Source organism: Podarcis raffonei, chromosome 8 (assembly GCF_027172205.1).
Source record: "Podarcis raffonei isolate rPodRaf1 chromosome 8, rPodRaf1.pri, whole genome shotgun sequence".
NCBI lineage: Eukaryota > Metazoa > Chordata > Lepidosauria > Squamata > Lacertidae > Podarcis > Podarcis raffonei.
This window is the reverse complement of record NC_070609.1, coordinates 10,263,111-10,278,212: the sequence shown is the minus strand read 5'-3', so window position 1 is coordinate 10,278,212 and position 15,102 is coordinate 10,263,111. Positions and strand designations below refer to the sequence as shown.

The 15,102-nt window shown below is 47.7% G+C and overlaps 1 protein-coding gene across 2 annotated transcripts; it reads right to left on the bottom strand.

Moving 5' to 3' along the window:
- Positions 1 to 396: 396 nt before the first annotated feature.
- CEACAM19 (CEA cell adhesion molecule 19) lies at positions 397 to 14,891 on the bottom strand. Of its 2 annotated transcripts, none has more exons than XM_053397844.1 (8): positions 14,602 to 14,891; positions 13,162 to 13,463; positions 10,123 to 10,494; positions 6,067 to 6,256; positions 4,140 to 4,192; positions 3,094 to 3,188; positions 1,893 to 1,934; positions 397 to 502 (listed from the first exon to the last, which is right to left on the bottom strand). In XM_053397844.1, exons 2-8 carry the CDS (start codon positions 13,211 to 13,213, stop codon positions 455 to 457), a joined length of 852 nt encoding a protein of 283 aa, XP_053253819.1. In that variant the 5' UTR covers positions 13,214 to 13,463; positions 14,602 to 14,891; the 3' UTR covers positions 397 to 454. The 2 variants fall into 2 exon arrangements, with proteins under 2 accessions (XP_053253819.1, XP_053253820.1); XM_053397845.1 differs by lacking the exon at positions 1,893 to 1,934 and adding an exon at positions 1,727 to 1,832 and having other exon boundaries at positions 414 to 502.
- Between the last annotated feature and the right edge of the window lie 211 nt (positions 14,892 to 15,102).

Sequence of the window (15,102 nt, the reverse complement as noted above, 5' to 3'; positions counted from 1 at the left end):
CTGCTATTAAAAAAACACCAAAAAAAATGGGATTATCGAAAAAGCCCAGAAGACCAAAATAATCACAATCGCAAGCAGAAATATTTCCTCCCGCCGCCAGGGTTCCTTGAAAAGGAGCAAGACTTTAGCCACGCATGGTGGTCCATTTTTAGGGAGAGATGAGATCGAACTGCCCGGGCAACAGCAAGCTCTGTCTTGCTCCTCCATCCCATCAGGAGAAAAGTCCTGGGCTCGGTCGCCTTTGAACTTGGCGGTAGGTTGAAATTCTTCGCTGTATGCACAGTCTTAAGGCGAAAGGATTCTAGATCCTGCCAGCAGCAGACAAGAGAGAGCAAAATGACAGGAGATGGAGAATTCACATCCCAAAATACTGAAATGGGTCAGTTCTCAGGGAGCAGGGGAGCTGGCACGGGGGGGGGGGTGCAGTTAGAGGAGCATCTTTCAACGCAAGGAATCACCTCTTGATCTCGGCGTAAATGGATTCTGCTCTGCGAAGCAACTCCTAAAAATTAAAGAGGAAAGGAATCCTGTTTATTAATTTCATAAAGCTGATATACCTCTTGATTGCAAAACCAAAACAACCTCAAATCGGTTCACCAAACGAATAAAACTATAAGATTAACAGTAAAAACCAGCTAGAAGCAGCAATTTAACACCTGCACAAAATAATTAAGAGTCAACACTAAGCTAAAAACCAGATGAAAGTCCATGCCAGCGTTCTATGTGACTAAATAAAGGTAAAGGTAAAGATACCCCTGCCCGTACGGGCCAGTCTTGACAGACTCTAGGGTTGTGCGCCCATCTCACTCAAGAGGCCGGGGGCCAGCGCTGTCCGGAGACACTTCCGGGTCACGTGGCCAGCGTGACATCGCTGCTCTGGCGAGCCAGAGCCGCACACAGAAACGCTGTTTACCTTCCCGCTAGTAAGCGGTCCCTATTTATCTACTTGCACCCGGGAGTGCTTTCGAACTGCTAGGTTGGCAGGTGCTGGGACCGAACAACGGGAGCGCACCCCGCCGCGGGGATTCGAACCGCCGACCTTTCGATCGGCAAGCCCTAGGCGCTGAGGCTTTTACCCACAGCGCCACCCGCGTCCTATGTGACTAAATAGGCTTGCCTAAACAAAAATGGTTCTAACAGGTGTGCAGAAGAGTACAAGGAAGGTGCCTGCCTGGCATCAATCGGCAAGGAGTTCTCATGTGGAATGAGTATTATCTGGCACCAGCTCCACAGATTGGAGCCGCCATAGAATTGAATTGTAGAGTTGGAACGTACCCAAAGGTCATCTAGTCCAGCCCCCCGTAATGCAGGAATAAATGCCGTGCGGGAATAAATCGGATAAGGCAATCTCACAGGTAAACTGGTCCCAAGCTGTTGATTAAAGCTTGGTACTGATAACGCCAAAGTCGCAGGTTCAGTCCCTGTCCAAGACAGCTGCATATTCCTGCATTGCAGGGGGCTGGACTAGATGACCCTTAGATCCCTTCCAACTCTAAGATTCTACTCTATGACCTTCCAAAGGTTGCCCAGAGATGGTGATCCCCTGCTCACCAACCCAGCCTACCCAGCCTTCGACCTCACCGCCACCCACTTCCCTCCCCTTATAGCTCACAACAACCCCACCTGCCCCATCCCTTGCGGCAGAAAGGTCTGGGATCTTTCCTGGCTGGCAGGGCAGATCTTGATTTCCCAAACTCCTGGCAGGCCAAAGGTGACAGATGCCCACCTGTCAATCACCTGACTTCATAGCGATGTCAGGCGATGCTTCCCTTTGTAGTCCCAGTGGTCGGGCCGGCTTGCAAACTGCAAAGCGTGATGACAGGCTTACATTTCTATGGATATAGGAAGAAATGAAAAGTCCGGTTAAGCTTCCCACAGGGTTAAGAACTTACCATGTAGTTTGTGTCCAGTCCGGGGCAAGGACCCGGCAGAGGCTGTGAAGAGAAAGAATATGGTGGGCAATGAAAAAGATTGGATCATCGTGAAAGGGTGGGTTTCATTTTGATCCTCCCTTTGCTGAGATTTTGCTCCTTGGTGGCAGGGAGGGACATGGTATTTTGGGGAACCTGCAAGCCCAGCACCACTCATGGGGCTGGTGCGCGCCTGTTGGCATCCTTCTCGGTCACCAGAGGGGTGCCAGGGTGTGTGTGGCACAACAGCTTGCACACACTATGAACCCAGCTCCAAGCAGCTTTTGCGAGTGGCACGCTGGGCTCTCAGGGCGCCTGGGCTTGCATACCACCTTGGGCTTCAGCATGCCACCCCCAAAGGTAAGTGCCGCCTGGGGCCATCCACCCCATCTGCCCCTCTAGCTATGCCACTGGCAGGGGAGTCCTTTAAATTCTGTCAGGCTTCCTCCCCCGTGGCACTAGATAAGCAGTAGATAAGCAGAACAAAGGAAAAGGAGTCTTCTTACCAGTTAGAAACTTTAATAATCACAGTGAGAGAACAAAGAACCCATCTCCTAGAATGGTGGTGCTCCCAGTTAAGGATTTCACCCCCTTCTGTCCCTATTAATCTACGACACTCCTACATCTTGTAATCTGAGCTTGTACCCTCTGTGCTTTCTGATCTGCCACTTTCTGAGCTCTCTGTGACTTTGGAGAAGGAGGGGTGAATGTTGTCCAGGGACTGTGAATCTGTTAACCCTCTCTCTTCCAATGTTTCTTCTCCTAGCTGTTCTCCATCCAGTATTTCCCAGCTTCTGCCTTCTGAGCTATGTTCCTCTGCAAACCGCTGTTCCAAATCTATACTGTCCTCTTGCTCCTGGGAAGATTCAGGATCTGGATCAGGAGCAGGGGGAGGGGGAGGCTCCCACCCTCCTCAGCACAGTCCCTGACAAATTCACCCTTATGCACACAGACTCTCAAATGTGCAGAGGAAAGGGCCGTTCCAGCAAATTCATACAGAACCTTTGGAATTCTGAGAGTCCGGATCAGGACCAAGGGAGTTGCACAGTGGAGTTCATTGACTGAAAAATCCCATTCCCAGCCTCTCCTAATCCTCTCAGTCCCATCACACCCCATTTGCAGAACCTAACCAAGGAGCGGTTGAGTCCAGGGCATTTGGCTGGTCATCCACGCGTTGACTTACGGGGAGAGGTCCAGACATTGGCGGAGGCGCCTTCCCTTCTACTCTGGGCGATTCCACAGGCGAATCCATCGTTTCATAGATGGGCTCTTTGTCACCTGGAAAGCGGAGAATAGAACAAATCACCAGTAACGTTTGTCGATTCTGCACATGCCTCAGAACTGCATAGCATGTCGTTCTCACAACAACCTTGTTGCTGGAAACGACAGGCGAAGAGAAAGAGCCATTGCCCCCCAGCTCCCAGGGGTGCAAGGGCAAAATAATTTAATAATAACAATTTATTATTCATGCCCCACCCATCTGGCTGGGTTTCCGCAGTCTCTCCCCAGCGTAGCTAAGGGGAGCAGCGGGGAGCAGCGGGGAGCAGCTGGCCCATCAAACCAATACAAATCAATACAAATCTGAAGTCCTACTCAGCCCCCCAAACGAAAATCCTGGCTACACCCATTCATGGGTGTCTGGTTAGTCCCTATGAGCAAAGGATGCTGGACTTGAGAGGCCACTGTCTGACCCAGTAGAGCTATTGTTACATTCGTAGGTTGCTGCTGAGCTGCGTCATTATCAAGATTCTAGTAGGCTAATAATAATAATCCTATTATTTATATCCAGCCCATCTGACGGGGTTGCCCCAGCCACTCTGGGCGGCTTCCAACAGACTATTAAAAGGCACAGTAACCCCTCAAACATTAAAAACCTCCCTGCACAGGGCTGCCTTCAGATGTCTTCTCAAAGTCAGATAGTTCTTTATCTCCTTGACATCTGATGGGAGGGCGTTCCACAGGGCGGGCACCACCACCGAGAAGGCCCTCTGCCTGGTTCCCTGTAATCTGGCTTCTCGCAGTGAGGGAACCACCAGAAGGCCCTCGGCGCTGGATCTCAGTGTTTATGGGCGGAACGATGGGGGTGGAGACGCTTCTTCAGGTACACAGGGCTAACATCCCGTCTGCTAGAACAAAACGATATCCCACTCAAAGCACACGCAAGCGCCACTGTTTGCAGGAGGAAAGTGGATCCCCGGACTCTCAAATACTCTAGAGGAGGTCACTCACCATGTTTGGGTGCTGGTGGCTTTTTCCCTCTTGGATCCAGTCTTGCGGGCATCCTAGAAACAATTTGAACGGGTGAGAGGTTGTCCATTGACGTATCTACATTTCGCTTATGAAGAACGGTTGAGGGAGCAAGGTTTGTTTAGCCTGGGAAAGGGGACTGAGAGGAGATAGGAAAGCCATCTTCAAATATCTCAAGGGCTGCCACATGTAGGAAGGAGCAACCTTTTTTTTTTCTCCTGCTCTGGAGGGTAGGACTCGAACCGATGGCTTCAAGTTACAAGAAAGGAAATTTCGACTAAATATGAGGCAGAACTTTCTGGCAGTAAGAGCTGCTTGACAGTGGAATGGTCTCCCTCAGAAGCTGGTGGACTCTCCTTCCTTGAAGGTTGGAAGGTTGGATCCTTCCTTGGATGGCCCTCTGTTACAAATGCTTGAGATTTCAGCAATGTCTCCTTTTACAAGGGTAAAGGAATACTGAGAAATGATATATAATGAGTTGAAAAAAATGATTAAAAGTACCTTTCCAAAAAATAAACAAAAACAGAGTCCTTTTTGTTGGGGATAATTCAGAGGGAAATTCCCAGGTGTCAAAAAAGACTATTTATGTACGCCACGACTGCGGCCCGTGTCTTGTTAGCCCAAAAATGGAAAATAAGTGAGGTCCCAACCGAAGAAGAATGGCAACTTAGACTGATGGAATGTGCACAGCTTGCAGACTTAACATACAGAATAAGAGAACAAGAAGAATGCATGTTTAAGGAAAACTGGAAAATGTTTACTGAATATATGGGTAAAAATTGTGTTCATTTAAAAACGCTGGTAGCATTAAGATAAATTCAAGAGTGTAAATAAGTTTTTTTAATGTAACAATGGATTACTAAATGGTTTAGTTCATGTAAAATATTCACGGATGTATGGTATGCAAAATGAACCACCGAAAGAGAAGGGAAGTCATTGATTTAAGGTTGTTGGAATGAATATTTTGAAATGTAATTTAGAAAATTCAATTAGATAGAGAGATAGAGAGACAGATGAGAGAGAGAGAGAGATGATAGATGATAGTTAGATAGATGATAGATAGATAGAGAGAGAGAGAGAGAGAGAGAGAGAGAGATGGATGATAGATATAGATAGATAGATGATAGATGATAGATAGATGATAGATAGATAGATGATGATAGATAGATGATAGATAGATAGAGATAGATAGAAGATAGATAGATGATAGATAGATAGAAGATAGATAGATGATAGATAGATAGATAGATAGATAGATAGATAGATAGATGATAGAGAGATAGATGATAGATATAGATAGATAGATGATAGATGATAGATAGATAGATAGATAGATGATAGATAGATGATAGATAGATAGATGATAGATAGATGATAGATAGATAGATAGATAGAGATAGAGATAGATAGATAGATAGATAGATAGATAGATAGAGAGAGAGAGATGATAGATGATAGATAGATAGATAGATAGATAGATAGATAGATAGATAGATAGATAGAGATAGAAGATAGATAGATGATAGATAGATAGAAGATAGATAGATGATAGATAGATAGATGATAGATGATAGAGAGAGATAGATGATAGATATAGATAGATGATAGATGATAGATAGATAGATAGATAGATAGATAGATGATAGATAGATAGATAGAAGATAGATAGGTGATAGATAGATAGATGATAGATAGATGATAGATAGATAGATAGATGATAGATAGATGATAGATAGATAGATGATAGATAGATAGATAGATAGATAGATAGATAGATAGATAGAGATAGATAGATTTCTGCATTGCAGTAGTTTGGACAAGATGACTCCCATGGTCCCATCCAGACCCTACAATTCAGTGGTCTGCCTTCATGACCACCCCAGACACCCAGCCCCTCGTTCCCCCTTACCCCGTGCCTGGGTCCGCCTTCTGTAAGACGAAGCGGTAGACCAGGACAGCTCCGACAGCTCCCGCTAGCAGGATGCCAACCACGACTCCAGCGACAATCCAGCCCAGCATCAAAGGAGGTTTGGTGAGCTCCTTCGCAGGAGGCGGCTCTGTGGTGGGAGTCGTTGGGGGTGGGGGGGTGGTAGTTGAGCCTGGGGAAGAGAACAGACATGGGTGTTAGTACCCAGAATCGGGCGCAGGCATCCCGCCGAGCGACCGAGGGAGCAAGCAAATGCTTGAGAGGGGAAATAGCTTTGTCCTCACAGCTCTCCACAAAGACCCTGCGAGGTAGGTAGGACACAAAAGGGAACATGCTTCCTGAACCTCAAACAGCTGCTTAGAAGATGGTGTCCTTTAGACAAGGGCTGTAGCTCAGTGGCAGAAGCATGGGGGTGCAGAGATTGTGCGAATGAACTTAGTGTAATATGAATTTTGTTTTGTGTCTATGTGTTTGTTTGTTTGTAAATAAAATTTCCTAATAAAAAAATTAAAAATTAACTTAGTGCTCAGCTTATATTTTAATTGCTATTTTGTTAATGTTTTTAATATTGTTTTATAGATTCTAAACGCTGCATTACGTGTTAATCACACGACTTTTCATAACTGTGAAGTTTAGCTTGTTTTTTTAGTGGCTGTTTTGTTAAGTTTTCTTTTATAGATTGCAACTGTTTTGTTGATAATTTGTTAATTATGATATATGCTGTATTTGCGATGCGCCTGCCAACCTAGCAGTTCGAAAGCACCCCTGGGTGCAAGTAGATAAATAGGGACCGCTTACTAGTGGGAAGGTAAACGGCGTTTCCATGTGCTGCGCTGGCTCGCCAAGATGCAGCTTTGTCACGTTGGCCACGTGACCCGGAAGTGTCTGCGGACAGCGCTGGCTCCCGGCCTCTAGAGTGAGATGAGCGCACAACCCTAGAGTCTGTCAAGACTGGCCCGTACGGGCAGGGGTACCTTTACCTTTATTATGTTTTATTATATTATGGTTATTTATTGGTTGAGATTCGTTTGAATAAAAAGGGGCAAGGAAATACAATCAATCAATCAATCAATCAATCAATCCAGCTTCCATGCATAAGGTCTCAGGTTTTAACCCCAGGATCTCCTGGTACGGCTGGGAAAGACTCTTTTCCTACAACCCTGGAGAGCTAACTGCTGTTCAGTGTCAGCTAGAGGGATGGACAAATCCTTTGGTTTTAGTTTCTCATTCCCCACCCTCAGCAAGTCTTAAATTCTGTTCTCCACACGCCCTCACCAGTTTGCAATCAGAAAAGGAAAAGGCCTTCACAAAAATTTGTCAGGTTTTAGCACAAATTTCTCCCAAAACACACTTTTGTATGTTATTTTTGCCTAATGTGCACTTTTTTTGCAGAACAATTTCACACAGAATAATGCCTTTCCGTACGTTACTTTCACCAAGATGTGTATTTTGTCGCATGTTTTATCCTAGTCTTGGTCCTCCATTCGCAAAATTCAGATAAGGGTGGATTGCAAAGGATGGCTGTGTTTCGGTGTGCCTGTGTTCTTCCGGAAAGCGATAATTTGCTAGGTTCATCTTTTAATGCAGACTGATTTCAGTTTCTCCTCCATTCCTAGTGGATGATACTGAGCTCGATGGACCAATGGTCTGACTCAATGTAAGGCAACTGCCTGCAAAATCCCACCATTAAGACGGCCTCGTGAACTCCAAGCGTGGCCAATGGCCCATCTGGAAGGCCCAGATTTCCCCATCACTCATATACACATTATCCTAGGAGTAAATCCTACTGAACTCAATGGGGCTACCCTTGGAGTGGACATGCATTGGGTCCCCCTGTTGGTTGAACTCTCAACTGCATTTCAGCCCATCAACTGATAAAATGAGTGACTTGGAGCGGCCGGTGACTGGGAGCGGCCACCGAAACCACTTAACACTGGCCTTGAAAGACCGACATTGGCTCCCAGTACATTTCAGAGCACAATTCAAAGTGTTGGTGTTGACCTTTAAAGCCCTAAACAGCCTCGGCCCAGTATACCTGAAGGAGCGTCTCCACCCCCATCGTTCTGCCCAGACACTGAGGTCCAGCGCCGAGGGTCTTCTGGCGGTTCCCTCACTGCAAGATGTGAGGTTACAGGGAACCAGGCAGAGGGCCTTCTCGGTAGTGGCACCCACCCTGTGGAACGCCCTCCCACCAGATGTCAAAAATAACAACAACTACCAGACTTTTAGAAGACATCTGAAGGCAGCCCTGTTTAGGGAAGCTTTTAATGTTTGATGTATTACTGTATTTTAATATTGTGTTGGAAGCCGCCCAGATTGGCTGGGGAGGCCCAGCCAGATGGACAGGGTATAAATAATAAATTATTATTATTATTATTCAATCTGTGCACTTCTGCCGGCAACTGAAACCAGGTGTGTGGAACATTTGGCTCACCAGACGTTGCTGAACTACAACTCCCATCTCTCCTGCCTATTGGCCGTGCTCGTTGGCACTGATGGGAGTTGTAGTTTGGCAACACCCAATACAGGGCAATACAGGGTACCTCTTTAGCCCATTAAATATCTTTGCTTTGATTGAGATAAGCCAGGGTTTCCCAAACTTGGGCCTCCAGCTCTTTTTTGGACTACATTTCCCATCATCCCTGACCACCGGTCCTGCCAGCTAGGGACGATGGGAGTTGTAGTCCCAAAACAGCTGGAGGGCCAAGTTTGGCCATGCCTGGTCTACACTAAGGTTCTAACTTTTTTTACAGCCTCATGCTTCTGTAGCTTAGTGAGATGAACTTTTGCCTAGAAGCAAAGGAATGAACAGTCATTTCTTTTGAGAAAAGACCACCCCCAAAATCAATAAATCAGTTTTTGTATAAGTAACTGTATAATAGGCATAGCATGTATACAGGAGAAATAGATTCCAACTTTTACAGCAATTTACTAGCTAGGGATGATGGGAGTTGTAGTCCCAAAACAGCTAGAGGCCCAAGTCTGGCAAACCCTGATCTAATCGATGCGCCAGTTTGGCATTGTGGCAATACTGAACTCTCCGGGTTTTCTGAGAGCGAACCTCTCCTGCCCCTTCCGGGAGATGCCATTGGAAATTGACCTTCTGCGCACACTGAAGATGTTCCTACCACTCAGCTACCGTCATTCAACGCCCCCGTTTGACAGTTGCGTACAAGGAAGAAGTGGGTGGTTATATAACGCTAATTGCGCTTTGAGTTGTGTTATGTAACAGGAGCAAGCAGCCCAGTATCTCCTTGTGCCATCTCCAGCATTCCCAAGTTATACATGCAAACAATAAACAGGAGATCCGGAAGGAACGTCCAGATGACACAACTTCTTTTTGCGGAAGAGAGAAGTCAAAATTCCTTCCCATCCACAATTTTTAAAGACCCCAGAAGAGTATTCTGTTTGCAGAATACTTAAAAGAAAAAATAACAACAACTAAGTGTAAATACCATATTTTTTGCTCTATAAGACTCACTTTTCCCCTCCTAAAAAGTAAGGGGAAATGTGTGTGCGTCTTATGGAGCGAATGCAGGCTGCGCAGCTATCCCAGAAGCCAGAACAGCAAGAGGGATTGCTGCTTTCACTGCACAGCGATCCCTCTTGCTGTTCTGGCTTCTGGGATTCAGAATATTTATTTTCTTGTTTTCCTCCTCCAAAAACTAGGTGCGCCTTATAGTCTGGTGTGTTTAATAGAGCGAAAAATACGCTATATTAAAATGCAAATAGGATTTGAGTGGGGGGTGAACTTTTTGTTTTCCTTTTATGATAAGGTGAAGGTATAAACAGAAATTTTAGGGGGACCACGGAGGGAAGTGTAAGTCATAGGTGGAAAGACTGGTTGCTAAATTTGAAATGTTGCAGAATTGTTTATCTGTTGGGGTTAATAAAAAAAAAAGAGGATCGCTGAAGCTAAGCATTGGCAAATTCTCAACGACGGCCGGAATGGACATTTCCGTGCTGCAGCCCTGAGCCACGGAGACAGGAAACAGGGGGAGGCAATGAGATTGGGAGCGGGAGAGACCAAACACTCACGTGCCAGATGTAGCTCGATGGACCCTTTGAGAGAGCCTTTGGGACGCATGAGAAGCATCACGGTGTAGACCTTGCTGTCATTGGGCCTGACCCTGGTGATGAGGAGGGACCCGTTGGGGAAGCCGAATTCCCTCCCCGTATGTTGCACCCCGTTCCGTTGTGGGTTGCTGTTCCCAGGGAAGTAACTGAAGAGGCGGGTCGAGCCGTCCGTCGCCACGCCTCGGTACCAGTCGATCTGGCGGATGGTGCCTGTCACGTTGACCACGGCAAAGGTGACGTTCTGACCCTCGGCGGGCGTCTCCGGGATGGACACGACTGAGACGCTGCCAATGGTAGCTTGGCTCAGGGGAGCCCACAAGCCCACGAGGCAGGCTGCGTGAGAGGAGAAGGAGGGATGGTCAGGGTAGGTGGCCACAGGTACTCGCAGCATCCTCCATCATCACCTGCGCCCTACTGGTCTGAAAGTTGACCCCCCCCTCGCTCACCTGGCTCAGCAGATGTCTACACCAGGCATGGCCAAACTTGGCCCTCCAGCTGTTTTGGGACTACAATTCCCATCATCCCTGATCGCCGGTCCTGCTAGCTAGGGATGATGGGAGTTGTAGTCCCAAAACAGCTGGAGGGCCTAGTTTGGCCATGCCTGGTCTACACTAAGGTTCTAATTTTTTTTAAAGCCTCATGCTCCTGTGGCTTAGTGAGATGAACTTTTGCCTAGAAGCAAAGGAATGAGCGGTCATTTCTTTTGAGGAAAGGCCACCCCCAAAATCAATAAATCAGTTTTTGTGTAAGTAACTGTATAATACACATAGCATGTACAGTGGGTGCTCAGGTTGCGAACGTGATCCGTGCGGGATGCACGTTCGCAACCCACAGCGTTCGCAACCCGCAACGGCGCGTCTGCGCATGCGTGGGTTGCGGTTTGTTGCTTCTGCACATGCGCAAAGTGCGATTTAGCGCTTCTGCGCATGCGCGACTGCCGAAACCCGGAAGTAACCTGTTCTGGTACTTCCAGGTTTCAGCAGTCCGCAACCCAAAAAAATGCAACTTGAAGTGTCTGTAACCCGAGGTATGACTGTATTATAATACAGGAGAAATAGATTCCAACTTTTACAGTGATTCCAACTTTTCATTTCCCTTTTCCGGCGTGTTTAAGCATAAGTTCACTTTGCTACAGGAAATGGCTTTTTTTGTTGTTGGGGGGAGTCAAAAAGTTACAACCCTAGTCTACACACTACAGATTCAAACCAGCTTCGAACCAGTTCAGCTGCCAGCAGTTCCCAGTCCAGCAGGAACTCGCAGACGTGCAGAACCCAGACGCTAGGGGAAAGGGGCGTAGCTCAGTGGCAGAGCAGCTGCTTTGAGTGCAGAAGGCCCGGGACAATTCTCAGCTTCTCCAAATGAAAGGGACCTTCAGGTGGAAACCCTCAGAGCGCTGCTGCCAGCCAGTGTAGGCAATACTGGTCTGGCGCGGCATAAGACAGCTTCCTACGTTCTGCAGTTGCCAACTTCTCAGCCAGCCCCTGCTGCTGTGTGGTCAGAAGTTTGGCCTACTGACCACAGTAAAATTAGGTCAGGAATTTACCAATCGGGCACCATTTAGGCGTTTTGGGTGGCTCCTATCAGCCCCAGGTTTGCAAAGGCTGAATTAGGTAGAATCGTAGAATTGGAAGAGACCTCCAGAGTCATTTAGTCTAACCCCCTGCGATACAGGTAATTCCAGGGATAATGGTTTTACAGGGTGTTGGGGGGGGTCCTCATATATTTTTTTCACTTACAGTGGTAAGGTAAAGGTAAAGGGACCCCTGACCATTAGGTCCAGTCGTGGACGACTGGAGTTGCGGCGCTCATCTCGCTTTATTGGCCAAGGGAGCCGGCGTACAGCTTCCAGGTCATGTGGCCAGCATGACTAAGCCACTTCTGGCGAACCAGAGCAGTGCACGGAAATGCCGTTTACCTTCCCGCTGGAGTGGTACCTATTTATCTACTTACACTTTGATGTGCTTTCAAACTGCTAGGTTGGCAGGAGCAGAAGCAATAGGAGCTCACCCCATCGCAGGGATTTGAACCGCCGACCTTCTGATCGGCAAGTCCTAGGCTCTGTGGTTTAACCCAAAGAGCCACCCATGTCCCTACTTTGGGACTTGCTGAATTTGGGAAGGCCCTCCCACTATTTTTGCTGTGTGCCCCCAAATTCTGCCCGGATGGCACCATCGCCCATGAATCCACGTGCGCCAGCGATGAGGACTCATTGGCCAGCCGTACGTTGCTGGACTCCACCCCGTTCAGCACTGACCGATTCCCTACGACGCTCCCAAACTCTATAAACTGGAATTGCCAACTTTTTAAACTGACCCCGCTCTTCTGTCTTTAATGGCAGCTTAACATGCAGAACTTAAAACAGGCAAAAGTGTCCCCTCCTTTTGTATCGCCTCCAGGCCAGGGAACAGAAGCACCCTCGACGTTCCACTTGTTAATAGAGCTGCCAGCTTCAGGATTCTTAAAAAAAAAAATTGTCTTTATGTTAGAATCATAAAATTGCAGAGTTGGAAGGGACCCCGAGGGTCATCTAGTCCAGCCCACCTGCAATGCAGGATTCTCAGCTAAAGCATCCATGACAGATGGCCGTCCAACCTCTGTTTAAAAATATCTCCAAGGAAAGGGAATCCACCATCTCCCGAGGGAGTCTGTTCCACTGTTGAATGCCTCTTCCTCCCAGAAACTTCTTCCTGCTGTTTAGTCAGAATCTCCTTGAAGCCATTGGTTCGAGTCCTACCCTCCAGAGCAGCTTGTTACAATAAATAGAATTAATTTAAGAAACCTTTCAAATTGTTACCATAGATGTCCCCTTGAACAATAGTTTGATCTGGAACACTTGGCAGGCAACCATCCCCCGATAATTTTAATATGTTTCAAAAAAAAATTCCTTAAAAGCAGAAGAGCAGGCTGGGCCAGGTGTTTTCTGGTCAGTTGGCAACCCTACATACCAATCCCCTGCCCCCCCCAAAACAGCTGGCAGACTTGTTTGCATTGCTTACTCACCTGCTAGCAGGAATTCCCCAGGAAAGGGGACCCGGCTGCTCAAACCCTGCATGGCGGTTCTTTGGTGGAAGTTGGCCGAAGTTCGCCAAATGACCCCTCCGAGCGAGAAGAACACTTCTGAGGTTAAAACCGAGACTGGGCAATCAGCTGGGCAACCGGGTTTCTTCCTTGTTCCATTCCACAGGGTGGTTTGTCCGCGTTGCTCTTGCGAGAGGATACTGATCCCGGCGGAATCCTATGCCAATTATTGCTTCCTCCTCCTCCTCCTCCTGGTGCCCGTCTGGCCTCTTTGGGGTGCGAGCCTGTGGGGTGGGGGGTGGGGAGGCGGGAGCAACATCACCCAAGGCCAGCGTCAAAGGCACTCAAGCCTGACTCACTGCCTGCCAGGAATGTCCTGGGATATTAAAATTTCAACTGAGCCAACCAGCAGGCCAGGTGTGCTGGCTCTGTGCCATGGCCGGCGTGGGCAAGTTGTGGGGTGAGCTACAAACCTCCCCTCTCTGGGTCCAGACCTCGGAGGGTCCCCCTCCCAGGAATCCTAGCACCCCATGATTAGGTGACAGTGCAGTAGAATGGTTAGGGTACCAAACGAGAGCCGGAGGTGCCGCCACCAGGGTTCAAATCCCACAGCTGAACCATGAAGCTCACTGGTTGACCTCGGTCCCTGCCTCCCAGCCAATCCTCCCTCACATGCCTGTTTTGAAGATGGAACAGAGAGCAAGGGAGAAGGAGGTGTGCTGCTTTGAGCTCTTTGGGAGGAAGGTGAGATAGAAATGCAACAATGGCAGCAATACTCTAAACCTGTAAAGCGGAGTGGGGGGGTCTGATTTTTTTGCAAAAGGAGGAGAAGAAAGGGGGTGCTGTATTGGTAGAATGGGGCAGATTAATACTCCCAACTGATGGTGTTTGAGGAAATTATTATTATTATTATTATTATTATTATTATTATTATTATTATTATTATCAATCAATACCCCGTCTATCTGGCTGGGTTTCCCCAACCACTCTGGGCAGCTCCCAACAGAATATTAAAAACACAATAAAACATCAAACATTAAAAACTTCCCTAAACAGGGTTGCCTTCAGACATCTTCTGAAAAATCTGGGTGATCCTTGTTTTAGCCTTGACATTGATTTATATGCTCCGCCCCCCCAGACCATCTTCCCTTGACCCCCCCCCCCAAAAAACAGGGCCCAGATACAGGAATCCTGCCCACAGCCATCCCTGGGTGGACTCGAACCACCAACCTTCTGGTTAACAGCCAGACCCACTGACCCACTGCACACAGGCTCCGCATATAATTCCTCGCTCCCAGATTCAGCAGGGCTTCCTTCTGAGTTGCGCAGTGCCTGGGATCGGGTTATAACAGCGCTGCACAAACCACTCACCCCTTCTGCCACTTACGTGGAAAAACAAAGAGAATTCTGGTTTTCTCTCACCTTCCGCTGAGGACGAGGAGACAAGATCTGGAAGGGATCTTTCTGCCTCCGTCTTCACTGCCTGAGTCCTCTCCCCTTGTGCTTCTCACCCACACATTCCCAGTCCTAACCCGACCTGACTAGTTAGACGGCAGGGTGACAGAGAGATGGGAAAGGTGGGGCTGGCTGCAGGCATTTGGGTACAGGGAGGTGGAGGGAGCAGGGTGCCTTCCGAGACAGGCAGGGTGTAATTATCTGTTGCACACAGAATCTCCGTCGCAAGCCAGAGCTGCACCGGTTGGATTTCTGCCTGCTGCGCAAAGTTTGCTTGTCAAGAAATCGAGTGTGGGCGCACCATGCTCTACGATAGTGCTTTAAACAGCTGTGGCTTTCCCCAAAAAAATTCTGGGAGTTTTGTCAGGAGAGAGACGAATCCCACAATTCCCCTCATGGAGCTACAATTCATAGTGTTAACGGAGAAATCTGAGGTCTCCCTTGGCCAAAAAACAAGGACACCAGCCA

Coding starts and splice junctions, on each gene's coding strand:
- CEACAM19 (XM_053397844.1), bottom strand. CDS start 13,213: ATGCAGGGTTTGAGCAGCCGGGTCCCCTTTCCTGGGGAATTCCTGCTA. Junction 3,189..4,139: donor GCCACCAGCACCCAAACATG/GTGAGTGACCTC, acceptor TCCGCTTTCCAG/GTGACAAAGAGCCCATCTAT. Junction 1,935..3,093: donor CAATGTCTGGACCTCTCCCC/GTAAGTCAACGC, acceptor TTCTCTTCACAG/CCTCTGCCGGGTCCTTGCCC.